This window comes from Zonotrichia albicollis, chromosome 19, assembly GCF_047830755.1.
Source record: "Zonotrichia albicollis isolate bZonAlb1 chromosome 19, bZonAlb1.hap1, whole genome shotgun sequence".
NCBI lineage: Eukaryota > Metazoa > Chordata > Aves > Passeriformes > Passerellidae > Zonotrichia > Zonotrichia albicollis.
The window spans coordinates 3,919,985-3,946,339 of NC_133837.1; the positions used below are offsets into that span (position 1 = coordinate 3,919,985).

General features: G+C 49.1%; 3 protein-coding genes across 3 annotated transcripts in view; 1 reads left to right on the forward strand and 2 right to left on the reverse strand.

The window, feature by feature from the left end:
* Nucleotides 1-21,413, reverse strand: GGA3 (golgi associated, gamma adaptin ear containing, ARF binding protein 3). The gene is made up of 17 exons (XM_074554779.1): nucleotides 21,275-21,413; nucleotides 15,570-15,654; nucleotides 15,086-15,161; nucleotides 14,574-14,672; nucleotides 13,673-13,796; nucleotides 12,839-12,942; nucleotides 12,233-12,313; nucleotides 11,153-11,290; nucleotides 9,503-9,584; nucleotides 8,888-9,004; nucleotides 7,745-8,002; nucleotides 6,796-6,863; nucleotides 6,088-6,410; nucleotides 5,351-5,616; nucleotides 4,388-4,557; nucleotides 3,386-3,496; nucleotides 1-2,239 (listed from the first exon to the last, which is right to left on the reverse strand). Exons 1-17 carry the CDS (start codon nucleotides 21,312-21,314, stop codon nucleotides 2,129-2,131), a joined length of 2,253 nt encoding a protein of 750 aa, XP_074410880.1. The 5' UTR covers nucleotides 21,315-21,413; the 3' UTR covers nucleotides 1-2,128.
* On the forward strand, nucleotides 21,366-25,215 carry MRPS7 (mitochondrial ribosomal protein S7). Its single transcript, XM_074554783.1, has 5 exons — nucleotides 21,366-21,494; nucleotides 22,018-22,209; nucleotides 22,510-22,573; nucleotides 23,465-23,632; nucleotides 24,493-25,215. Exons 1-5 carry the CDS (start codon nucleotides 21,439-21,441, stop codon nucleotides 24,712-24,714), a joined length of 702 nt encoding a protein of 233 aa, XP_074410884.1. The 5' UTR covers nucleotides 21,366-21,438; the 3' UTR covers nucleotides 24,715-25,215.
* MIF4GD (MIF4G domain containing) overlaps nucleotides 24,979-26,355 on the reverse strand; it is a 5,140-nt gene continuing 3,763 nt past the window's right edge. Inside the window, exon 6 of the mRNA XM_074554784.1 lies at nucleotides 24,979-26,341. Within this exon, the coding sequence (XP_074410885.1) occupies nucleotides 26,114-26,341 (228 nt within the window). The 3' untranslated portion in view covers nucleotides 24,979-26,113. The remainder of the gene's footprint in view (nucleotides 26,342-26,355) is intronic.

Genomic DNA, 26,355 nt, shown 5'->3' on the forward strand with positions numbered 1-26,355 from the left:
TAGGGAAAATGATTTATTCAACATGCAGCAGCACAAATGCATTGGAGATGTATGTACAGGTAGGACTGCTGGGGATGAAGCAGGAACCTCACCCTACAGACAAGGAACATTCATGGTTTAATTTCCAAAGCAGCAGGACTGTGTGTCCATGTCTGGGTGGCTGCTGCTGCTGAAAGCACCTGTGCTCTCCTGCCTTCCTCCAGGTCACAGTGAGATCCACATGCAGGGAAGCAGCGACCCTGCTCCTCAGGACACACCACCCAGGCACTGTCCCCACGCCTACTGTGTCTAAAGTGCTGGCAAGAACGTGTCTGAGGCAGAAAGAATTCTCTCCTTGTCCATTATCTCCCAATCCATCAATTTCAAACAACTTTCTTTAGTATCCAAACAACCCACCCCTCTCCCCTGGCTTCTGCACCAGGAGCTGACAAGGCTGAGATCTCCACAGGCTTCAGACCAGGACAAGCCTGAATTCCACCTTCAGGGGTTCCTGCAGCTGCCTGGTGCCTCTGATGAGGGCCTGAGGCTTGTGAATCCCATTTTTTCATTTATAGGGATTTTTACTCTGCAGCATAGTAAAGAAAATTCAACTATGAATAACTGCAAGCTGTGTTTGCAGCAATGGTTTTACAGCCACCATTCATTCCAGCATCATGTTCTGTGGAGTTTTCCTACACGAGGCAGGAGCCTCTGTACTGCTTTTCTCTGTGCTGCTCCCACTCCACGTTTGAGAAGAGCTGACAGCCCTGCTGGAAATGCAGAGCTGAGTGTCCAAGGACTGAGCAGGCACCTCTCTGTGTTCGTGTCAATGGGTGTTAAAAGCCCCCATTAATTTACAACAGTCTGTCAGGGCTCACCGAGGCACTGCTTGAGACTGGAAACTGAGAAAAAAGAAGGGGCTGCTGGAACCAAGTTGTGGTGATTTAAACCTTATTTCTAGGAGGTTGCAGCTAAGGGATCAGCTCTTCTGTTAGCACTGATGTCCAGCAAAACTCTTTTCCCCTTTGTGGGGACAATTGCACTTTGCCACTTAATACAGGGAACAAAGAAAATGGGGCATTAACCCAGCACATGCCCCATCACAGCCCAGAGGAGCCTCTTCCTTTCTCTGCCTGCTTGTTCTGTTTTAATACTCTATGGCTGGATTATTTACATCTTGTAGGTCATTGTACTCAGCTCAATAAAACACAGTATTTGACTATACCAGTAACACTGCCTGCATGAGGGGACACGAGAGGCATCTCTCCTTACCCCTGGATTCAGTCACTTGCCCTGACCAGTGATTGTAAAGACAATTCTGTGCTCCAGGTGCTGTCCTCCTCCAATACTGACCAATACCCTCCAGCCCTCCTTCCTCCTCACTATCCATTTCCTCTTTTCCCCACGCTATGGAATGCAATGAAAGCAAAAAAATAACCAGTGTAACCATTTGCAGACAAAACTCAGCACCAGCTGCCCCAAATGGATGCCCCAGGGTGGCAGCCAGCAGCATAAAATAAATAGAACAAGTAAAGGTAGAGCAGTATGGCACACACGGAGCGAGGGGCTGCTTACACGGGCCCTTGGGAATGAAGCAGGAGAGGGGGAAGGGAGCTAAGTGCTGTTTCAGTGTAAAAAAGGAAGCATTCCCTCGTGGAGCAGCATTATTGTCAGCATGCTCACGGGCCCGTGTGGCACAGGGAGGTCACAGGCCCAGGGAGGGCCTGGCAGGGCTCTGCGCTGAGCTCGCGGCATCATCACCCCACAGCCTGGCGGCAGCTCTGGACAGCAGTGCAGGAAAAGCCACCTAAATCCCCTTCTGCTGACAGGTCTTCCCTCAAAATACAATAACTTCAAGTTTAATAGAGTGGAAGATAGAACCAGATTCACCCAGAGGTCAAAGTAAAAGCAGCCAGCAGCGCCTGTGGCTGGCTGCCTCTCAGTTCATGCTTGGCAGAAGTGTTCCAGGGCCCCTTCAAACGTGGGGCACAACATTCTGGACTAAAGCTACAAGCAGAGTGGTCAGGACATGTAAACAAAGCTGAACATCACCAGTGGATAGCATGTGTGTCCCTCCCCACGGCACATCCGTTCCAGTCCTGTGGGATCCTGCCCTGGTCCTGTCACAGTCTCTGGCAGTGTCCTAAGGTCATAGATTCCCCCACTGCTCCACCGGGGGAAACTGATCCACCTCACCCACTTCTGTGCTGGGCTGATCTCCCAGGGTGAACGTCAGTCTGTACCTCAGCCTCACCTTCTCCTGCAGGAAAGACAAAACCCAAAAGCAATGTGAGAACAGTCCCAGCTCAACAGCCCTGAACAAAACACTTCCCTGTTACAGCTCTACAGAGAGCACAAGGATTCTGTTGTACAGAGCAGGGGCAGGAGGGTTCAGGTTAAGTTCACTGAGTTCAGCTATTTACAAACCTGAGTTATTCACCTTACACTTTTCATACCAAAAAACTTTACTGCTTAGCATGGAGCAGAAGGAGAAAAGCATGCACAGACATGGCCAGTTGCTCAGCTGCGCTCTCAAGACTGCTGCTGGAAAAGTTCCAAAAATTACATTCCTCATCATGTGGAGGAAGATAAAACAGTTCCTGCTCTGAAAAATGCCTTGTGATACAGTAAGCATGAGATGGAAGCAGCCCTTCAATCAAGCCACAAAATTTTTTTAAACAATCACTAAATCCCTCTGACATTCACCCTTTTATCTGAGATTTCAGCTGATACTTGAAGGGCACTTTCATTGTAATTCTCAAGTATAAACATTTAAATTTGTCAAACAATTAGAAAGTCCTTCAGCTTTGTGCTTGCAGAGCTGGCTGACTGAATGAGTGACTACAGCAAGGAAAAACATCTTCTCAGATGCTCCTAGCATCATCAGCAGAAAGGGAAGTGTCAACCCCATTGTGTCCCTGGTCACAGAGAATGATGGAACAGACAAGATCTGACATTTGCCTGCTGGTTCATCAAAAGTACTGCTACAGCACCAGTTAACTTAGCATTGATCTAATTATCAGCAAAGCCAGGCATGTTCAGTGCACAGGAGAGTCAAACTGCTGATGCAGCTTTGCTTCCCTTTAAAGCTGAGCCTGACATGATCCTTGCCCTTTGCCTGGAAGAAGTACACTGCCCCTTCTCATGCCTCTCCCTGCCAAGACTGTTGGGAAGAGCCTCCTCTAGCCCTGAACTGCAGCACCAACATTCCATAGTAACCACTTCTGGAGGGCACATTAGAATCACAGATAATTCAGGTTGGAAAAGACCTCCAAGATCATCAAGTCCAAACTTTTAGGAACAAACAGCTGTAGCTGCTCAAATATTTGGTCCCACCCCTCCACAGAGTTCAGCTGATATCAAACTTGTCTGAAGAGAGCAGGATAAATCCCAGAGCCCCTCTCACCTTGGCAGGATTTGCCAGAAGCATGACCTGGGTGATGGCAGCTGGTGGCTGGATGGGATTGAACGGAGACAGCTCAGTGCCAGAGGGTGGCTGCAGCTTCACCTTCATGGACTGCAAATGAAATAGAGAGCAGAACCTCAGGGATGATCTCCTGCCCTGGGGACAATGAAGGATGCATGCACAGGCTGGGGGCACAACAGTCCATATCCAAACGGAAGAGAATCAACCCACAAGTGAGAATGAGGGAACAAGAGCCAGCCCAGCCTGCAAAACAAAATAGGAACAAGCAGATCTTGACTTATCCTGCTCAGTGTTTTCTGCCTCTGACAAGAACCTTTGGGTTCTGGAAAGAGCACTGTGGAAGCCAAAGGCACTGGGAATATTTCTCTGTCTGCCCTGACCCCCAGGGCAGCACTGACTTTGACCCTCATTCATGAAGAGTTTCCTAGACTTCAAGATAAACTGGAATCCACAAAAGTGTGAAATAGATTATAGAGAGTAGTGTAGGTGGATCACTTGGTGAGAAATTGAGGTTTTGGGATTTTTAGTGTGTTGTGGATGGAAGCAAGATGGAGGGCACAGGGTGTCATCCTGGGTTTCTTCTTCATGCTCCTTCTTCCTTCTTCTTCATGGGTTTGGGTGGCATTTTGTAATTGGGTGGAAAAGTCCCCATTGCAGCTCTTTGGGATCAGTTATTGGGTTAAAGGGGAAAATAATCCAGGTGTCAGCTCTCAATTGGATAATTTAGTCTTAAAAGACCTTGTACCAAGAGATTGTTGGCCATTTTGTGCCTTCTAATGAAAAGCTGCCAAACTCACAGTAGTGAGACTGTTTTACTGATAAGAAATAATAAACACTTGAGTCTGAACATGAATTACTGTGTCAAGTGCCTTCAATCCAGACCCAGAGAAACCAATAACTGGTATCCCCACAAGCAGAGCCTGTGGGAAGGTCAGAGCAGGCTGTCCCAAGCCCAGGCCTCCCTGGCTGCAGTGTCCCTACCTTGGGCACGGCCGCCTGCAGCACGATGTTCCTGACGGGCAGCGGCGCCGTGTTCAGCATGGACACCACCACCACCAGCACGTCCGAGCGGCCGGGCGGGCACTCCCGGGCAAAGTGCAGCAGGATCCGGAACCCGTTCTTGTCGTAGGCTGTCACGGGCAGGGCACTGCCTGGCAGGGGGAGAAGGGACAGCATGCAGGTCTGTGCTGCAGCACAAGGGCTGAGGCAGATGTTGTTGCAGTGTGTTGTAATATCCTGTTTTAAACTTCCGTGTCCCTTCCCCAGGTGTGCCAATACCTCTCTTCCTCTTTCCCCCTCGCCCCCTTGCTGAGTGAGTTCTGTCAATCAGGCTTAACATTCCAGGAATGTCTTTGTGAGGTTGGGCAAGTTCAAAAGATGCCCCTATGCCACGAGGTCATTGGCCTGTCTGGGTGTCATCCTCCCCTGAGACCCTGCCCCTCCCACCTGGTTGGTGGCTCACCTGCCCCTTCCCTCCCCCTCCCCGGGGAGCTCAAAAGGTCAATCAGACCATGTGCTCGGGATTCTGTTGGAGCTGTTACCACGATTCAGACCTCTGTGACCATGGAATAAAGCTCTGGATATCAACCCTCCGACAGAATCCGTCTCCTTCCTCCTCACCACAGCCTGAAGCCTTCCCTCCTGAGGTAAATGGAGTTCCTACCAAGCCTGGCTTGCTCACTGCCCAGCTGCAACCTCCAGCAAGCTAAAGGTGTCTCTGGGGTGAAACACCACAGCTGCCACCTTTGGCCCAGCAGCGAGGGTCAGACTGGCCCAGGCACAATCTACCTGGTAATATTGGGATTCATATTCCAGTAAGGCAGCACCAGGTGATCAGCATGTTCAGCTGGAGCTGCTCATCCCTTCTCTCTATTTCATGAAATTTGACAAGAAGCTTTGCCTTTAAAACTCTCCAGAGCAAAGTGAAAAGCCTGAAATACTTACTGGGTTTAATGGATTCCAGGGGAACGTGGACATTGGCCAAAGAAATTTCAGGTGCTTTCATGGGACTGCCTTGCTGCTGGAATGATGTTGGCTGGAAGAGAGGGCTTCCTGATCCAGCAGGGCAGCTGCTTGGGAAGGGAGCTGGAGGGGCCCCAGAGGCAGTGGCTGCCAGCCCTGCAGGTGCTGCTAATGGGGCAGGGCTGACAGTGCTTGGCAAAGTCACCCCAGGGAACACTGAAGGTGTCACCATGCCTTGGGTGGCACTCCTGCAGGAGAGACAGAAAAGCCATGGTGAATGGAGCTGGAAGGGAAGCAGGAATTTCACCAATACCCAGAGGTAACAGCTTAACACAAGGACAAAGCAGCAGCCTGGAGTCAGGCTGCAGTCTGTGACTCTGCACAGCCTCACATGAGATCTACAAGGACAAGGGTGGTGGTCAGGTTGGGGTCACTTCTCTAAGCCAGGAAGGAAATGGGGCTTCTTGTACCTTAACAGCTAATTGTCCTTCACACCACACCTCTAGATCAGGCAACAGTACAGCTGTGTGCTCTGCCTGCCTTTCCCTCCCAGAGGAGGGAAACTCATATTAGTTTGTAAACTGAAACCTCTGAGAAGAAAAATCCCAATCCCACATTTCTACCAAAGCAGAGAATTGAAAGTCACCCTCAGAATCTGGCCCTGCAGTGAGCTTGGCTTTTAACTGCAGAGCCAAAGCAAAGTCAGGACTTTTGGTTACCCTTTGGCTTCTTCAAGGAGTTGTCCCAATGCATCCATCTTATGTGACATATTGCCCCCCACAGACGAGCTGAAGAACCCAGGAGCAGCTGGAATATTCTTAGGAGGCCCTGCAGGGGCAGCTGGCACAGCAGGAAATACAAACGGTGCTGAGTTTGGGGCCGGGATGCTGGGAGCAGGCTGGGAGGCTGGGAAGGCAGAAGGCAGCGTGGCTGATGTCCCACAGGTGCTCTGTGACGTGGGATGGAGAAGGGGGTTCCCTGCAGGGTTGCAAGCAACAGTCACCATCTTCGGATTAAAGAAATCCAGGTCCAACTGCTCATTCTGGAAGAGAGGACAGGCAGATGCTCTAACTCACTGCTGGTGCAGAGATGGCACTGCTCTCTTACAGAGAGACAGAGGTTTACCACAAAAGCAGGTTCTGGGTGACAAGCAGCAAAGTCTGTGGCCTAAGTCAGGGCTACATCTGATCTGTAATTTAAGCAAAGCAAGGACTAACATCATGGGGACAGATGGGACACTGAGAAAGCCAGGTTCAGGGATACCTACTCTGCTTAAACACAGCTATCCCACATTTTGGGGCTAAGCCAGGCTGCCCCTTTGCCTGTGTGTGAGATCACATGCTTTTCCAAGGTGACAGTGTATCGTGAGACCTCCCATAACATCAGTCTCTCCCTCCCTCCCCTTCCCTGAGACTCCTCCTTTGTACCTCAAACATGCTCCACTGGTTGTTCTCTGAGGTCTCCTTCCCTGCTGCAGGGGCTGGGTCATTCAGGCCTGAAGGGAAAAACAGCAGAAGGAGAAAATGAATTCAGTGTTAATTCCTTGGCTGCTGTTTCAGTACCACCAAAACTTCATTCAGCTCTTCCAGAGCCCAAGAACCTGATGAAACACCGAGATGGACTGCAAGTCTGTGATGAGGAAGAGACTGACAGCACCAGCAGCCAACAGTCATGCCCTGCACTCTGCTCTTCTAACCCATCCTGATTAGCATTGCCTTCTGCTGTTCACACCTGAGCTCCACAGACAGGCATCCTGCAGGCTCCTATGCACGGCCCTTCTGAGGCACCTTCTCCTTAGCACAACCCCACAATCAGGGCTTCATCTGTCCCAAACTGTAGCCTGTACACACAGCATGTCCCAGCAGCCCCAGAGATCAAACTTCAATTGCACTAAGCAGTTATTTTCTTGCAGCCAGCTCTGGGAAGATTTTAATACTGACTCACTGACCAGGGCTCATACTCAGAATGATGCAAGGGTGTTGCAGTGTGTTGCAATGTCCTGTTTTAAACTTCCGGGTCCCTTCCCAGGTGTGCCTATGCCTCTCTCCCTTCCCCCTCGCCCCCTTGCTGAGTGTGCCCTGTCAATCAGGCTTAAGATTCCAGCAAGGCGTTGTGTGGTTGGTCCCTCAGGCCTGGGGGACATTGGATAGGTGTCCCCAGTCCCTTGAGACCCTGCCCCTTTCACCTGGTTGGTGGCTCACCTGTCCCCTCCCCTTCCCCTGCCCTGAGCTTAAAAGGTTAATGAGACCATGCAGCCTCCATTCTGTTGGAGGAGTTGCGGGAGCATTCCCTGGAACCCAGGAACACGGAGAACACAAAAGTAGCCTTTCTTAGGATGCACTGAGCAGCCCTTTTGCAGGCCCCTCAGCAGCTTACCCAAGCACAGGAGCTCCTCATCCAGCAAGGACAGGGAGCTGCTCGTGCTGCCCTGCTGAGCAGGTGCTGTTTCTGCCTGGCTGCGTGGGGGCACGAAGGCCTGGGGAGGAGGAGGGAGGATGGGGATCTCAGCTGGGCCGGGGGCTGGGCCGGGGGCGGCTGCCAGGCTCCTGGGGGGCAGCGGAGGCGGCGGCGCGCTGCTGACGTCCAGTCCTGCCAGGTCGATCAGGGTGTTGAGATTGTTGGTGGAGTTACTCCCTGCAGCAGACAGGAGAAAAACACTACTAGGAAAAAAGGCAAAAGGCTCAGAGCAAACCCAGTGTGTGCAAGAAATTAGCAGAGAGATCCTCATCTGAGCATGGCTTATGGATCTCTGTAACAGAGAAAGGATATTTGCTGTCTGGACTATGTAAATCAACACAGATACTTAAAAGGATGAAATTCGTGATCTCTTCAAAAATCTTTTGAACTCAGATGAAGCTTTGGGAGATCCTACAGCATTATAATAAACAGAGGTTATCAGAGATCTGGAAAGCTGAAGGAAATTCATACCATCCCAATCTTCATATTTAGAACAGTCTTGTCCCTGTAAGATGCTGCCAGGCAGCAGCAAAAATGTTTGAGTTTCAAGTGGTAATTCTGTCACATTCATGTCCAGAGCTTTCAACGGGGAAGTTCAAGTGTGAAATGGGCAACTGGCCTGAATTCACAAATTGGAATTACTTGCAAAACCAGGAAAAGGCTCCCTGGTCCAGCTCCTACTCTTCAGCTCTTGTTTGATAAAATGTTTTTGATTAAATTATCTTCTTCTTACACATTACCATTAAGAAACAGGACAAATGTGGGGAGGAAAATGTCTGAGAACTTCCAGCCACACAAAGTGCTCACATGGAGGTTTGCTACTGATGTCATCAAAGGTCTCAATAATATGGACTGAGCAATGGAGAATGCAAACCTGCAGCACTGCTGCTCCTGTCCAGAATTGTTTATTCACTGCTCAGAAGCCTTCTTGTTCCCCTCTGATTCACAAACTGTTGGCCACAAGAACCATCAAAAGCTACTTTAACAGAACAGGAAACATTGCTCAAAACACTTAGAATTGCAGGATTCAAAAATTAAACAAATGGCTTCCCAGGAACTCACCTTCCACTACAGACATCCCAGGGAGATCCACTTCACCATTCATCACTTGCCCTTCTATTATTTTTTTATAAGAATTTATCACACGTGATAAATTGTCACTGGCCTGCAGAATATCCCCTACAAGAGAGATAAAAATGACCTCCAAGGCTTTAGTCACTTTGTTCCCACTAATGCTGAGAGTGCTCAGTCTTCAGCTAAATAATCAGCAAGAAAACCCATGAATATTTTGCTATGAGCTCCATCACTCTGCCTGTGCCACATTTTTATAAGCAATACCCTGACCTTTTCTAGCTCCACACACATTGCAGTACCGAGGAAAAAATGAGCCCAAGGTTGTTCCCCACAGCAACTCCCTTCCCCTCCCAAAGCAGCAGCTGTCCCCCATCACTGCTCCCAGAGCAGCAGCTGTCCCCCATCACTGCTCCATCCCCCTGAACCAACTGTACTGTCCAGTCCCAGCCTGAACTAGGCTGAACTGAAATGATAAGCACAAAGACAGAAGGCCTGTCCTTTATTAAAGCAACAGGAACCCACAGTGAGGAAATGACTTTATAGCTGAACCCTTACAAAGGCAAGGACCACAAAAGCAATTAAAAAGGAAAAATTTTAGTTTACCCAAACTGCTGTCATTATCCTCTGTCTCACTGGCCAGCTTGAACAGTGTTCGTCTTTTGGTTTCACACCTTTCGTAGAGCTCCTGAAAGACAGATTAGGACAGAGGGTTTCACCAGCCAGGAGCTGTGGGATCTCAGCACCTCAGGACTGAGGTGTCACCGAGACCACCCTTGGGGGGCCCGGGAGTCCTGGAATGTTCCAGAAGTGTCTGGTGGCTGGACTTTGATCCTACACAGGAGACAACACCTGTATGAGGATAGGAGGGTTTCACCGGGGTGAATGGTGAAGGGATTGGTTAATTAGAGAGTGAGACACAGGGTTTAGGATTTCTGTACAGGGGGGTTTAGAGAAGTAAGATGGAGGAATTGGGGCGTGTCCTGTCCTTCTTCTTCTTCTTCTCCTCCATCTTCTGTGGTGATGGTGGCACTTTGGGATTGGTCATTACTAAAAGTGCACTGGGCAATAAGGGTGAAAGGTATTGGGGAAAAATGATAAATATTGTATACGTAACTTTGGGTATAAAGATAGGTGACCGCCCGGAGGGCAGGGAGTGTGCTCATGGCTGGCTGCTGAGCAGAGCTCTGTCGGGCCCAGAGAAAATCTTTTAGATAAACAATTAATAAACACCGAGACCGAGAAAAGAACTGAAGCCTCTTCTCGTCCTTTGAAACGCGGCTGCCCCAAGGCCACCCCGGGCCTTTCCAGGCCCTTCAAACAGCCGAAAATCGGACAAGGAGCCACTGCCAGCAGCACCAGCCAGCACAGAGTGACCCCCAGAACAGAGCAGGCTCAGTATGCTGGTTGTGCCAGTGTGGCTGCACAGCCAGGGTGGCCTCTGTGCCCAGCTCACAATGCTCAGCAGCATTACGTGAGCCTGGGCTAACACAACCTGCATTGCCACCACATTTCTCAGTCCTCCCTCACATCAGCACCTGTGGTCAAGTTCTAATCCAAAAGACATGTTCCTTCCTTGTACAGCAGTCACTAAAAAAGCAGAATCATGCTTCAGCAATTAGGCTTCAATTGTGCTGCAACCACTACTGAGTCTGCAGCCACACAGCAGAAAGGTGGCAGTAACAAAATGGTTCACAGAAACAAACACGTTTCTTACCACTCTTTAAAGACTTTGTTGTTAAAAATAAGTGGGTTTGATTTTTTTAATAAGATAATGTGCAATTCTTAAAGGCTCTGGGCCTACCAAGTCATCCCTGGTGATCGTTTTGATTTTCACTGATGTCCTCCTAAGCCTGAAACACAAGCTAAAACTTTTCCTCTGAAGGGGAGGGACTATTTTCTGCCCCATTTAGCCTTTAGTTTGTTCATCCACAGTGCTGCAATAGTTATGACCTGCTAGCTGTGTGCCCTTACAGGATCCAGAATTACAAACTGCAGGTTCTGCCAAGCTGCACCTCTGCAGAACAGCTGCACCTCACTTCACACACAGATGAAATGGAGCTACTCCCCACCCAGTCTTCTGGTGAAAGCACTAAAATCATGGATATTTTCTTGCCTGCTGTTTGCAGCAACTGCTCCTGTTTCTCACCACTGCTCTCCATTTTACTGCAGTGTTTGTAATTCTCTGCAAAACTCAAGTCTGTACGAAAGGACTGACTCCAGGACTGCTGGGAAGAAGGAGCAGCTCAGACCCACCTTCATGAGCTCCTTGTCAGCCTCTGATGAGTCCTCTTTGCTGTAATGAACCAGCATCTCATTCAGCAGCTTCACGTTGTTGTTGACCTCCTCCAGTGTGTGCATGCGCTTTGTCACCTTCTGGATCCGAGCCTCGTCCTTCAGGGTGGAAAGCACAGACAGAAAGGATGAGTTTCCTTCTGAAAGCTCACAGCAACACAAACACAGATATTATCTGCCAATGTGTCAAGTAACTACTATTAAAGATTAAGCCAGAAAAAAGGAAACAAAACCCTTCTTCATTCATGCGAAGCTTTGTTTATTTTATTGTCTTTTCACCACCATTCTGAAATTACAGGCAACCCCGTGTTTCCAAAAAGTCTCATTAGATAGACTTCAATGTACTATTACACCACTAAAAAAGTTCCAAGAAGTTTCTTTCTGACCTTTTCAGAAGATTTTTTTTTTTTGTTCACTTGATGCCACTTAACAAAAGAGAGGTGTTTGAGGCAAAACATTTACTAGGAACAACAAGCACACTCTGGTGGAAAATGTCCACCCATCTCTGACTGGAGATTTCAACTGAAGACGTAGGAGAATCTGCCCTGGGGACAAGAGGAGCTTGAATGAAGTATCTTGGTAACCTATACAACCACTACAGTCCAGAAGGTATCCTTTTATTTGCCAGAATCCCAGTGAGTCATTTCCTGGACTCCAGAGATTGGAATGGCTGCCATGGGTGGATGCAGCACAGCTCTGCAAACAGGAAGGTGTTTCCATGAACTTGTTTGTGAGAAAAACCAGTCCAGTGACTCAGTCCTCAGCATCCAGGGGTGGTACCACAATGCTCCCACCAAACCTTGATATGAAATCCCACCTTGAGTGATGGGAATGTGGTTATTTACAAGAGACATTCAATTCCTGCCCCATCATCCACCAGAGACACCAACTGTAGACACAAACATCACATTTCTGTGACACAAACATCTCCTAGGTACAAGCCAGAGACCAAATCCTAAGCCCTCCACCATTTGAAGTCAAACTGCTTAAAACCTGGAAAGCAGACTGCTTACCTGGACCAATCCTACAGGAATTTCTTACCTCTTTTACCATGGATTTTATAAGTTTGTTGGCCTCTTGTAAATCATCTGGGTTTTTGCTTTTCAGCAGCTTGGCTAGGAGCTGAAAGACAAGAAAATTATAGTCAGGAAACAAATAAAGACCCTTGAGCAAAAGAAAAGGACTCCATATGAACAATTCAGGGGAAAAGGGAAACAGCCCAGTGTTACAAAGCTCACATAGCTTCCATAGTTACAGGGACTTCAGCAGGAGTCATTTAGAGTTTATTATCTGAGTTGCTGCATTCCTGCTTTTACACAGGACATATTCTGTGACATCTCAGTGACTTCTGGCACTAGATAGTTATTTCTTCCATACATTATTTTTCCTCCTGTGTGTGAAACATTCTCTGCTCTCCAGTACTTCAGTAGGATGGCACTTTAACATAAGTAACCCCATAATGGTAACACAGACAAGGTCTTAACTGGAACTTTGGGTTAAGCAAATGGACAAAGCAGTGAACCCTGCAAAAGTACAGATCATCCCCCCCAAAATAAAAGCCACATTATTATACTTTGCTTCCTTATTCTAAATGTGCACTGAGTAATCACTTCACATTAGTGATTTTGTCACAAGCCTTCACTGTACCTTGGATTTCTCCTCATCATCAAACACTGGGTTCTTGGGACGAGGCGGTGGGGAAGGAATCAGAGTTCTGTCTGCAGGAATCACAGGATCAAACATGACAATCCCTGGAAGCAGAAAGGGATCCTGTGGGTCAGCACACACACTCACAGCAGGCAGGGCACACAGGCACTCCCAACACACATCTGTCCAGTGAACAACACATCCACATCCCCAGGCTGACTTCACCTGGATGCTCTCCCAACCCCACAACATGAGATAAACTCTGCCTCTGAAGGGAAGGAACCATTTTCAGCCCCTTTAGTTTATCCACCCACAGTGCTGCAAGGGACAGTTATGACTTCCAGTATGTGTGTCCTAATAAGACAGGATGGTTTCCAGAGCTTTCATGGAATCTATTTTTCTTGTGAAGCTACTGAGTTTTTTCCACTGTGCCTACACAAAAAATGTGTGTCAGCTGAACTAAAGGAACAGCTGCAAAGCCATTTAGCTAAAAGAACACAAAAAGCTACTTGGAAGCCCTTATTTCACTTTAAATTAGACTTGTTCAAATAATCTAATAACTACTTCCATAAAAAAAAAAAGAACTCAGAAAAGGCCCTTCAAACCAAAACAAAAGTCTTTGCAAGGTATTTCACTAATTTAGTTAACTGAGCCAACTCAACCCTGCCCAAGGCATTTACATATAATGAAAAGCTTTTCAGAGAATTTCTCCCTTGTTCTATCTCCCCTCAGAGCTTGTCTTGATCCCATTTAATTAAAAGCTGTATATTTTGTGACACTCTTGCTCAAAGCCCAGGCTGGAGAGAATGCATGAGCGAGCAGCTGCCTCCCTACCTTGTCTCTTGAGCATGTAGTAGGCATCCTTGATTTTGGATTCCTCTGGCAATGCCACAGTCCAGCTGTACAGCAATTCAATCACTTTGGACTTCACCTTCTCTGAGACTCGGTCCCCCAGGTACTAAGTGTGGGAAAAAAAGATGCAAATTCTTCATGTTCTTAATTTCTTTCTAAAAATAAAGCTCTGTGGAAGCTCAGTGAAATACATTCAGAGGTGTATGATCCAAGTCTAAGGTACATCTCATTAGGAGGAAAAGGTGCTCCTCTAATAGATTTGAAATAACAGTGAAGAGAAGCTTTGTGATTACCTTCAGCAAAAGAAAAAGCAGCTGTTCTGCTGGCTCCAGGATTTTGCTATTTTAAAAATTACAGCAGTACAGAGAACCACCCCCTCCTCTGTCTTATGGGAGAGAATTTGGGAATGCATTGCTGCATCAATCATGCCATAGGGAAGATTTTCAGCACATTAAACTCATCATGAATGCTGAGGGACTTAGCCTGGCACTCTACACAGCAAGTCAGCACAATGAGGACTAGAACTCCATGGTGTGCTGTCAAACCTCTTGTGTTAACCTCTGCATCACATTTCTCTTCCACAATCACTGGAATTTCATTTCTTAAAACAACACAGCCCAAGTTTTAGAAGCCCTTTAGAGTTACCTGAAGGATTAGAACAGCCCAGAGACTGTACAGTGATAGCAATTCAGTACAGCTTCCTGAGAGATTTAGTAAGGCATAAAAATCCCCCAAACAACAAGAGCTTAGCTAACAAATGCCCTTGAATATAGACTAATAAGTGCAATGAGCCAAAGAGAACACTGCAAATATTTTGGATGCTGTCTGTAGCTTACAGAGGTCAAACAAAAAGCAGCTACAGCTGTCACACTCAGGGACTAACCTTTGGAGACACAACTTTTATTAACTCATTTAAAAAGCGAAACTTTCCAACTTCATTATGAAATCTTCTCCCACAATTCTTCATGCAAGCTTCCAGCACCTGCGTTCAAGGAACAGAAACAGGGGCTGAAAGCAAAGAGAAAAATCCTACAGTAACAGTGTGTGTTCTGCTTAGAGGGGAGGTAAGGGCCCCTGTCAGTGAGACAATACTCCTGCTCCATGCAGGCATCCATCTCCCATCTTTAGGGATGGCACACCCTCATCCAGGTGCATCTGGGTCTGTGTTATCTCAGCACTTGGCCTCAACAATAAACACCAATCTTGCCTGAAGATAAAGGAAAGCAGCTCAAACTAACCCAGAGCTGTTTCTGGACAGTTAAGGGATGAACTGTGCTCCCTTCCCTCCCACTCCCTCTCAGCCCAGCTGACCCCATGGACACACCCTGAGCCCTCCACCCCAGCCAGGTGAGGCAATGGGGCACATGCCTGGATTCAGGGGTAAGCAATACCTACTGTCAAGGCTTGCACTGCCTCCCATTCCTGTGGTGACTGGATTTTATGAGCCAGGAGTCTCACAGCTATCTGAGGCCTAGAACAGAACAGGTAAACACCAGGGAGGACTTTAACATTTTCACAAATTCTGCTGTTTAAACAAAGTGTCTTGCAAGTAAAGATTTTAAACATATGAAGCTCTGCCAGCATTATCAGTGATAACCCCATTTTACAGACTGGCAAATGGAATAGTTTTGGCCAGATGAGAACCCTGGAGGTGCTGAACCTGAAATTAAAGCAGATTCAGAATTCCCAGTTTCCCAGTGCTCAGTCTGGATTAGCCATGCTGCCTTTCACAGGAGAGGCAGCATCTTCTCTCTGTTGCAGCCAGCTCCTCCTTGTGATATCAGTATATATAAAAAATTGTAAATGTTTGATAATGGAATTTCACACTTTAAACTGTGAACATTTATTTATTAAGTCTAGAGCAGTTTGGGACACCCACCCTTCAAGTTCTTTGTTGATCTGGTCACAGAATCCAATGATGTATTCCCAGTCTTCTTGCCTGTTGGATGGGTTGGTGGCTTTATCTTTGGCAAGGGAAAGAGAACATATTATCAATCAAGAGAAGAAACAGTGTAAAAGGTCACACATTTCCTAGAGAAAAGCATCTGACATCCACTGCCAGCTCTAACAAAGGAGAAAGAAGTTCACACATGGTATGTCTGTTCAGGGAAATGGGTGTGTCCAAGTTGAGACATCCAAACATCCATTATTTCCAAAGAAAACAGGTGGCCAAATCCCAAGTGTTTAGAGACAGGCTATTCTCATATCCTTAAATGAGAGCACAGAATAAAATACTTCAGCTCAGTTTCCTCTGCCTGAAATGCTGTCTCTTTCTACCTGGCTGTAACAATAAATTCTTTAAAGGTTAAACCCTCACACTTTCTACATATGAAATTATTTTTGTATTCCCTGGGAATTCTGCAGAAGGAAGAGCTGGAAGATCAGATGTTTAATATCAGTCACTTAGCATTAGCACTTGCCTTTGGAGTGCCAGCTGCTCTGATTGATGCCTGGCATTTGTGAACTGAAATTTATTATTATACATTGAGTTCTTCTTGCAGGTAATAAACACTGCAGCCTGCACCTGATCAGGAACTCAAATCCAACATGCAGAAGCTCAGGGATCAACACTTCACTGACAGGGCTGTTTCAGGCTCCTGAAGGATCCTCCCTGGAGCAGCAGGACCTCACTGATTGCAGAGCAGTCGGGCCATCAGCACCTCTTTGCTTCTCAGTGCATCTTCTCCAGGTATTTACTGAACCCTGATGCAGCAATGAATTTACAGCAGATCACATTCCTGCTTTAACCTAATTTTGCAGCAAAGATGACCAGACATAATGGTTTTTCTTTCTTGTAAGGGAAGGAATAATGTACTGTACCTGTCTCTATATATCTAAGAGCTGGCCTTCAAGAAACCTTCCTAAAATTTTTAATATAATGGAAAGAGGTTTAGGAAATTAAATATTGCTTAGTCAGGTAGTACAGAGCAGGGGATGAAGGGCAGAAAAAAAACCAGCACGCATTTCTGTACTTTCATCTCAGAGGGAAGCATAACAAAACAAACACATGCTGCTTTACCAAGTGTCACTTTTTATCATCATTAAAACATATCCTTTTACCTTTCCAGAGACAGCTAAACAGCTGTCAGGCATCTACTCCAAACCCTCCCTTTCCCAGTGCACCTGAGCTCTCCTGCTGTGCCCATCCTGCACGGCTTGCTCAGGTTTTCCTCCTCGCTGAATGGCATTTGTAAAGCAAGTGAATGTTTCCATGGATGGCATGGTAAAATATCCTACTGGTGAATGAATCTCTGGGCCCACTGCTGACCTCCATGGCACCCGAGATGAGCAGAAGACAGCAGTGAGGGAGGAATGACTGCAAGATAACATCCTGTAGAACTCACTAAGCTACCAGGCTGGTCTTAAGAGATTCAAGGCAAGCTCAGTTTAAAAGACAACTTCTGCAGAGCCAAACACTGTTCCAAACACGTGGCACCTAAACCTTATCACCACATTTGCAACTGATGAACACCATCATGAAACCATGGACTTACAACAATGTAAAGCCTCTTCATGCAAGTCAAACACACTGTGATGGTTTGGTGCTCCCAAGCACCTCTTGTGCTCAGCAGGCCCAGAACAAAAACCACTCAGTTCCTGGCTGGAATTAAGGGAACTTACTTAATAAATGCAGGAGGAGCACAAACAGATAAGGACACACAACCAACTGGACTTTGATGGATGCACATCCTGAAATTAGGAAAATTATGTGGTACAAACAGGAAAATGTAACCAAGTTTTTTATGTTCAAAGTGTTAATTTTAAAGCTGTTCCAAAAACGTTTTGCAATGATACTGGATTATTTCATGCTCTCAGACTCATCTAAGTTTTTTCTGCAAAAGCTCTCACACAAAGACAGTGAAGTCTCAGGAGGAGAGAGTGACTGCCAAAGGGAAGCGCTGTTCCACATGAAGAGTTTTCCTATTTCTAACATCCATAAAACCTCCATATGAAACCTTGGCTCATAAAAGTTAATGAGCTTGATCACAAGTCCTGCCCTGGCTCTGGAGATTGATGTGTTTGCATGACACAACACACCAGGGTGTAGGGACAGCTGTCCCCAGTCCCAGCACAGAGGAATCCCCTCACTCCACCTGCAGCAAGCTGTGTCACATCTATCGAGTTGGGACTTACAATCCTCTCTTTTTATGCAGAATGCTCAAAATGTGGGCAAGGAGCTCGTGTGTGCTGCCTTACAAATATGCTTCAATGTGAAAGGGTTCAGTCCAGGATGAAGAGTTGGTGCTCTGGAACATCAAGTCTTTGGCTTTTCTGTTGAAACTGCAACCAAGGCCCATTTGGTACCAGTTATTTGCTTCCATAGACACTTGTCCACCTGGTCCCCTCCTGAAAATCCCATTTCACACTGGCAACCACATGACTCTAAACTAACAATCTGAAGTCTTGGCACTGCCCCGGTCCTGCCACCACTTCTACCTCAGTTTTCAGCTTTTGTTTAAAATGTGCTCAGGACAAACAAAGCTGCTTCACACCCACCCTGAGTACCAGAGCCTCTCAGCCCTCAGGTGCTCTGCCAGACTGAATGCTAATGAGACAACATTCAGATTAATAATTAGATATGAAACAAAGGTGTTTGTTTTCCCTAGAGAGAAACCATACTGGAAGGCAGGGGACCACAGAGCAGCTGGAATGAAGAGAACCAGAGACCATTTACTGGCTGGTAACGAATGCTCCTGATCTCTGGGCTCATTTCTCTACTGAAATGAGCCAAAAGCCACCCAACAAAGAGTTTCCCCAGGTCAGGCTTAGCCTGTGATTCCCAGCCCAGGCATGTCCAGTTTAACAATCAGACTCTGCAGTCCTGGGCAGAAAAGAACATTGAGCCAGACAAACAAAGGAAAAAAGAAATTGAGACAGTTATAATATTTTATCCATTTACATCTCGTCTGTTCCACAGTGGAACGCTGCCTTAGCCTGACATGAGCAGGGTACAAGAAGCTTCTTTTTGGATGCAGCAGAAAAAGCAGCATTGGAGTCAAAGGCTCCAGTTGTGTTTGTACAGCTGGCATTATCTCCTAACCTTCTTGTGTTTCAGCTCAGAGCAGAGGCAGAGCCTGCCTGCCAGGAGGGGACAGGAAGGATCACCTTCTCTCACCCCAGCTGCCTGGAATGAGGCAGGACATGCAGAGGATGCCAGATCATCCCAGGCTGAGGCGCAGATCTTGCTGCAGCAGCAGGACACGAGGATGATGTTACTTCATGGCTCTGTGACTCCACCTGATGCCAGAGGCAGGGCAGCAGGAAGCTGCACACCACCACGGGAAAAAAAAATGGAACATTTTCAGTCAGAAATTCTCCATCTCCCCGTGGCTGGGAAGTTGGCTGTGCTGCTGAGCTGTTCCCTTAGGGGGGTACAGCATGGCACATCCTCAAGGCTGGCATCAGCCGTGGCTTTGCCATGAGCACAGAAACCCCTCGGGCATGGCACATCCTCAAGGTTGGCATCAGCCACAGCTTTGCCATGAGCACAGAACCCCTCGGGCATGGCACATCCTCAAGGCTGGCATTAGACACGGCTTTGCCAGGATCACAGAACCCCTCGGGAGGGCAGGGCACATCCTCAAGGCTGGCATCAGCCGTGGCTTTGCCACGATCACAGAAACCCCTCGGGCATGGCACATCCTCAAGGCTGGCATTAGACACAGCTTTGCCATGAGCACAGAAACCCCTCGGGCATGGCACATCCTCAAGGCTGGCATCAGCCGTGGCTTTGCCAGGATCACAGAAACCCCTCGGGCATGGCACATCCTCAAGGCTGGCATTAGACACGGCTTTGCCAGGATCACAGAACCCCTCGGGCATGGCACATCCTCAAGGCTGGCATTAGACACGGCTTTGCCATGAGCACAGAACCCCTCGGGAGGGCAGGGAGAGCCGGGAGCTGCAGCCGCCCTGCCCGCCCGGCCCCACGGCTCCGCTCCCTGCGATGGGAGGGGCGATCCAGCCCCAGCACAGCGATCCCTGTAGCAGTGACCTGGCAGAAAAGCATCCTCCTAAATCTGACGGCAGCACTCAAGGCTTGAAAAATGTGTGCCCCGCTGCAATCAGGCTCGCTGCAATGCTTCTCACAGTGAGTAAGGCCTTTGTAACTCTTCCCTGTAGCCCCTTGGCCAAGGACACGTCGCCTCTCCCTTAACTTCCTCAATTAAAAAATATCCCCAGAAAACAAGCAGTCAGGAAGCATTCCAGGCTATACAACCCAAAATATCCTTCCTACTAGAGACATTTTCACACACAAACTGAACTGGGTGAGTCAGCTCTCCTCAGAGAAATATTGCAAGGAAGGGATGTGGGTGTTCCTTCTTGTGTCTCACTGGCTACAACAAAAGATATTGACAATTTGTGGGAGTTCAGAGGAGGAGCAAAATCCGTAAGGGGACAGAAGGGATTGAGCTAAATTGAGAATGGATGAAAACATCTTTCAGCCAGTAACTCGGATAACAGACCATGACAGCATGTACATGTTTGAATTTTATATAAAAATACCAAGAAAGAAGGAGTAATCTTGTTTATGGAAGGATAGCTCCAAGGGTAACAGGTTTTGCAGTCTGAGGTATTTGGGGTAATGACCATCTGCTGTTTGCCCAGTACCTGACTACTTGGAACTTCGCTTGCTGCCATAATCAAACAAATAACTATTAAAAAAAGGAGAAGAAAATCTTAGGCAACAGGCTATGATGTGCAGCATGGCCTCCCAGGGACAGCAGCAGGAGCTCCTGTGTGTAGAATATATAAAAAACAATTACAGTTATGACTGATTTGTTCAGGAATCATATCCCTGTGTTCTGTACAGCCAGAGCCCGAATGCCATGGGACAGACACACAGGCAGGGGACGCTCAGCAGGGGCTGGGCATCCACACCAACGGGGGTTCGTCCCCTCCAACCTTTAGGGCACCTTAGCCTGACAAAGGGGTTTGATACATTCCAGCCTGCACGGAATGGATGTCCACAACTACCCTGAAACTGCAGCCAGGCATAAAGCAGGATTTGTCTGCTTGAACATCACAGTTGTGTAACACATGAATAAATTAATTCATCTGGGAACCCCCACAATTCTGAACCTCATGAACAGCACTCAGGCTGTACACTCCACGGGCCACAACCCAGGCAAGGGAAGAGACGGGAGGGACAGACGCGGACCAGGACTCTTTCCGGACAAGAAAAAGCAGCAGCCTGGCAGGGGCCGAGCCGCAGACCTGCCCGGTGCCCCGGCTCCCGCGGGGAGCTGCCACCGGCCCCGGCCGCGCCCCGAACCGGGCGGACCGCCGGGAGGGGAGGCCCCGGCTCTTCCCCCGGGACGCCGCATCCCCGGCTGCCGAGCCCCGTGCCCGGTGTGCCGAAACTCCCCCGTGCCCGGGGGGCTGTGCCAGCCCGTCCCCAGGGCGCTGTCACCCCCCCAGCCTCCCCGGGACGGCCCCGGCGCTCCCGCCCGGCTGAGGGGGGTGGCGGGGTCGGGCGAGCGGAGGCTGCAGGGAGGCGCTGGGAAGGGGCTGAGGGGCCGGGGGGCAGCGGTGCCGGGGTCGGAGGGGGCCGGGCAGTGCCCGCACGCCCGCGGTACTCACTCAGCCACGACTCCAGGCTCTCCCCCTCAGCCTCCGCCATGTTGCCGGAGCGACCCGGGGCCCCGCCCCGCCCGCGCGAGAGCCGCGCGAGGGGGGCGGAGCCAGCGGTGACTCCGCCCCTATCCACAGTGGCCCCGCCCCGCGCGGCGGCGCGCGCAGGGAAGATGGCGGCGCCCAGCGCGGCGGGGCTGGGCCGGCGGCTGCGGGCGTGGCTGCCCCGGTGAGCGGGGACGGGGACAGGGACAGGGACAGGGACCGGGGGCTGCTCCCCACCCCGGGAACACGGGCAGCGCGGGAGGAGGCTGCGGGCGGCTCGCCGGGAGCACACCAGGGGTGAGGGGAGGGTGTGCGCCGCACCGGCAGCACGCGGCCAGGCCGCCCGCCTGTTTTGCCGGGTCATACGGGCATAGAACTGTCGAGGCTGGAAGGTTGGACCTTTAAGGTCATCCAGTGCACGCAGCATTGCCGTTCTGATCCCTAAACCACATCACCCAGCGCCAGGGGCAGACGCCTCTTGAGCAGCTCCAGGGACGGTGACGGCCCCGGGCCTGCGCAGCCCTTCCAGTGCCTGACCATAGGAACGGTGACAAAAGGGACAGAACGCGCACCGAGCTGCTCGCCCCACTGCCACGGGATGCCTCGCACGTCTGGCACTCCTTCTGAGGCGTGTTCACATCTGCCTGCATCCCTGTCCCCACAGCATGTGCCCTGGGTCACAGCCCCGCCTCTCTTGCTCCTTGCAGGATAATGCCCGTGAGATGGAGCCGCTACAACCCCAGCTACCTGGAGCCAGAAGTGAAAAAGGAATCGCATCAGAAACCTTTAGAGGAGCTGACGGAGGAGGAAAGGGAACTAATGGAGCTTAAGGCTGTTCGACCCATCAAAGCTGCTCCTCCCAGTCTGTCCAGTTCCGTCTTCAGCGACCCCATGATCAGGTCAGAGAAAGCAGCAGCTCCTCCTCTCTCCAAAAATGCCTGGGAGCTGTGCTGCCCTCTTCTCCCTTCACCTGCTGGCTTCACATTGCCTTTTGTTACAGCACAATCCCTGTATTCTGGGTTACTCTTATCCCATCAACGAGTCCATTGTTCTGCTGTGATTAGAGATAATTGCAGCAGATCTGGCAGCACCCACACTTAACCATGGGAACAACACAGAGGGATGGGGGTGAGGGGGCTTATTTCTGTGGGTGATAAAATCAGAATTCATATGGATCCTATCTGACTTTGTGTTTACAGTAAATTCACCAATATGATGATGAAGAGTGGAAATAAAGTGCTGGCCAGAAACCTCATGTCTCAGGTAAGAACTCAAGTTTCTTCTCACTATTATATTGAAACTAGACAAAATAGAAGGCTGGGATGTCAAACTCACTGGAATTGGGAATTACCAGAATTCAGGTGGTCCATCTCTGTGGTCCTGATGTGTTTTGCTCTGCCACACGTTGCTTGCAGCATGATTCCAAAATGTCCAATGGACAAATAATGGTTTGATAAAATGTCCATTGCCCCAGCCTCCTTGGCTCACACACCAGCAGGGGACAGCTTCATGGAGAACCTTCTGTTTCCATCCTTCATTATCCCTGTGTTCTTTTGTACTGCATAAACACAGGGAATACCCTTAAAAAGCATCATTTTCTCTAAAGATCTTTGCAGCTCTCTGTCATGCCTTACCCTCTGTATGACTTGCCCTTGAAGTCCCACAGATGTGTCACCTACAAGGGCACAGCTTTGAGCCTGCTCTGACCCACAGCCCCTGCTATTAACTGCCCTTCCCATCTGGGCTCTTCCACCCCTGAACTCCCTCGAAATGGAAACATTTGGCCCAAATGTTTCCAATTTACTGCTGATTGCTGGTTACAGAAAAGCACCCAGGCTCTGCAGGGAGGATGCTCAGTGCACAGACCCCTCCCCACTCCTGGCTCCACTTTGTCCCGGCCCTTCCCTGGCTCCTGGCCCAGGTTTGTGCTGCTCATCCCCCTCACCCGAAATGCAGTGACTGATAAAAGAGACTGAGGAGCTGGAAGAGGGTGAAGTAAAACTTGAGTTAAAGAATTCCCAGTGGGTCTTTTGCCTCTGGGGCTGGTGGACCAGCTGCTCAGGTGAAAACGGGGTGCCCATAAAAGTGATGTAACCTCATGGAGTGGGAGAATCCATCTACCTTGTATGTCTTGTTTCTTGCCTTTCTTCCAAGACTCTGGAGACCATTAAAAGGAAGCAGCTGGAGAAGTACCACAAAGCTCCAGAAAATGAGAAGGAGACAATTGAATGCAACCCCTACGTCATTTTCCACCAGGCTCTCAAGAACTGCCAGCCCATCATCGGGCTCAGCAACATCACCAGAGGAGGCAAAACCTACCAGGTGAAAGGGGGCTGGGAGCACATCTGGTTGTGAGGCAATTAGCTAGGGAGGCAAATGAACTGGTTTCCACCCCAAGAGCTCAAGATTATCTCTCCTTGGAAAGAGCCACTTTGCAATCTGGAATAAAACAGCACCTAGAAACTGTCCAAAATCAGGATCCCCACCTCTGAGTATTGTGCTTTCCCCTGTGACAGAATCACTTAAGGTTGGAAAAGACTTCTAAGATCAATCAAGTCCAGCTATTAATTGGTAGCAGTCTCTGGTTCTCTGACTAGATGTGAGGAGAAATGCACAGCAACTATTTTCCAAAGAGACAGAGATCAGCAGCAAAAGAATTAGTAGTCTTTGGACTACCAGTCCCATCCTTTCCACTGCACCACATTGCTTGGGGAGAGGTCCCAAACCCCTGGGGCAGGTCAGCATGGCAAAATGGGTCACCTAGATCCAGTGGGATATTTAAAATACGAGCAGAATCTGTCTCTGAGTATGGGCTCTGCAGCCCTTGGGGCCTGAAGGAGAGGTGAGATGTAGAGGTAGAGGCATTTGGAATGAGATGATCTTTAAGGTCCCTTCCAACCCAAACCACGCTGTGATTCTGTGACTTCTCTGTATTCAGTGCAGAAATGGGGCAACATTTCCCATCTCTGCTGACTCAAACCAGCCTGGACCCAGCTCCCAGACAGGCCGGAGTTTCCGTGTCGGTGGCAGTGGCCAGTTCCTATGGACAGAGCAGGAGAACCGGCAGGGCTCAGCTGTGGGGAGCAGGTCTGGCTGCACAGAGCAGCACAGTGAGCACCTGCAGGGGCAGCTGGGGAGGAGCAGGTGCTGACTCCTGCCACGTTTAACCCTTTCTTTCCCAGGTGCCCGTCCCGCTGACGGAGAACCGGAAGCGCTTCCTGGCCATGAAGTGGCTGATCACCGAGTGCAGGGAGAACAAGCACCGCCGGACACTGATGCCAGAAAAGCTCTCCCAGGAGCTGCTCCAGGCCTTCAACAACGAGGGGCCCGTCATCAAGAGGAAGCACGTCCTGCACAAGATGGCAGAGGCCAACCGGGCGTACGCCCACTTCCGCTGGTGGTAGGGACCCTGCGTGGGACACGCTGCCACGGCCTGGAGAGCAGAGCCCCAGGCTGCCAGCCTGGGACAGGGCAAGGGGCAACATCCCTTGCAGCAGCTTCTGTTCTAACCCAGGGAAAGCTCACACGATCCCCACGAGGTTCTTTTTCTTTGTGCTTGTTTGGAAGGGGGAAGGGGAGTCTGAGTTACCAGCCTCAGTGGGGCTGCTCCAGTTAGTTCATCACCACTTCCCTGTGAAGACAAGCCTTAGATGTTTTTCTTACAGCAATGCCAAACAAAACCATCTTTCACTTACCTGTTTCCTGGGGATCTGAAATCTGAAAGTCTCTCTGCTCTTCAAATCAGCAATGTTTTTGGCTGCAGAGCTGAGAGCAGAGTTGGATCCTTTTCCACAGGGATTGGTACAACAGGCAATAAAAGGCCCTTTTTGATTTTGGCCATCAGCAACATGGTCTGCACAGATTTGATGGGAATGTGGACAAAATAAAACCAGTTTTATGGGAAAGGTTTCCTGATTCTAGACTTTTGTCTTTGTTTCTCCAGGTCCTCTGGTTGTGTAAAGCCCTGAGGCCCTAGACTGTAGCAAACAAAGTTATCTCAGCCTTAGGGCTTCAGTCAGGAGCAACCCTTCAGTGTTGCTCAGAGCTCAGCAGCTGTGCAGGGAGAAAGCAGGGCATATGTTAGTGGAAAACTTTTATTAGAAAAAAATCCTTCAATAGACTATTTTGTTTCATTTCTTCCTCTCCCACTCTTATAAGAAATATACCGTAGCTGAAACTTGCAAATTCTGGAAAATAGTGACAGTTATTGTATAAAACCTATAAAACCTGTTCCTAGATGTGCTCAGGGACCTCTTCTGTTGCAGGCTGCCCTGTGGCAGGTATTCCTGGCTGTGGAAGAGGTTGTGTGCATGCAGGTGCAGCCAGCCTGCTGCAAGGAGTCTGGGAACAAAAGCACTTGGTTGAGCTGTTTGTGAGGCCACGGTGTGATCTGTGACCCATCCCAGAGAACCAGGTACAACCTGAGCTGGGACATTTCCCTGCTGCCTCCCACAGCTCTGCTGGCTTTGGGGTGAACCAAAATGGTCTCAGCCTAAACTGTGCTTTCTTTAACACTCACAGAAAATGCTGGTGTGAACTACAAGCCTCCCGAGCCCTTTGCTGACAGCAGCCCAATATTAAGACAAAATCAGTGGGAGAACTTTGCTGGGTAAAGTGTGCCCTTCCCACTGCTCTGAACCTCCAAAGTCAGACCAGCACCAGCTGCATCTGACAGGAGGTGCAGAGAGGCTCTAGCCAGTATAAATGCTATTTACAGGGAGTGCTAGAAAATTAATGTGAAAAATTCCAAACTGGTACAAAGCTTGCTGGTGAAGGTGCTGGGGACTCCTCTGCCTCGGGAGGTTAATCTGTCACTTCACTGTAATAATATTTCTGGGCAGCGTCCGTCATCTTCCACTCAGCAGCCCGGAACTCGATGATCTCCAGCAGCAGGAGCTGGGACAGGGAGCTGAGCCCCTCCTGCAGGAGGAAACCATCTCGGAGCAGGGAGAAGAGCTCGTCCATCCGCTGGGAATTCATCTTCTCCAGCTGCTCGCCGATGCGGTGCAGCTGCAGGACCAAGCAGTCCACCTTCAGAAGGAAGA

Excerpts from the sequence above, each read along its gene's own strand:
- GGA3 (XM_074554779.1), bottom strand. The coding sequence starts at position 21,314 with ATGGCGGAGGCTGAGGGGGAGAGCCTGGAGTCGTGGCTGA. Across the intron at positions 15,162-15,569 it reads ATCAACAAAGAACTTGAAGG|GCCTCAGATAGCTGTGAGAC; the intron begins GTGGGTGTCCCA and ends GTTCTGTTCTAG. Across the intron at positions 6,411-6,795 it reads ACCAGTGGAGCATGTTTGAG|AATGAGCAGTTGGACCTGGA; the intron begins GTACAAAGGAGG and ends CCTCTCTTCCAG.
- MRPS7 (XM_074554783.1), top strand. The coding sequence starts at position 21,439 with ATGGCGGCGCCCAGCGCGGCGGGGCTGGGCCGGCGGCTGCGGGCGTGG. Across the intron at positions 21,495-22,017 it reads CTGCGGGCGTGGCTGCCCCG|GATAATGCCCGTGAGATGGA; the intron begins GTGAGCGGGGAC and ends TGCTCCTTGCAG. Across the intron at positions 22,574-23,464 it reads CCAGAAACCTCATGTCTCAG|ACTCTGGAGACCATTAAAAG; the intron begins GTAAGAACTCAA and ends CTTTCTTCCAAG.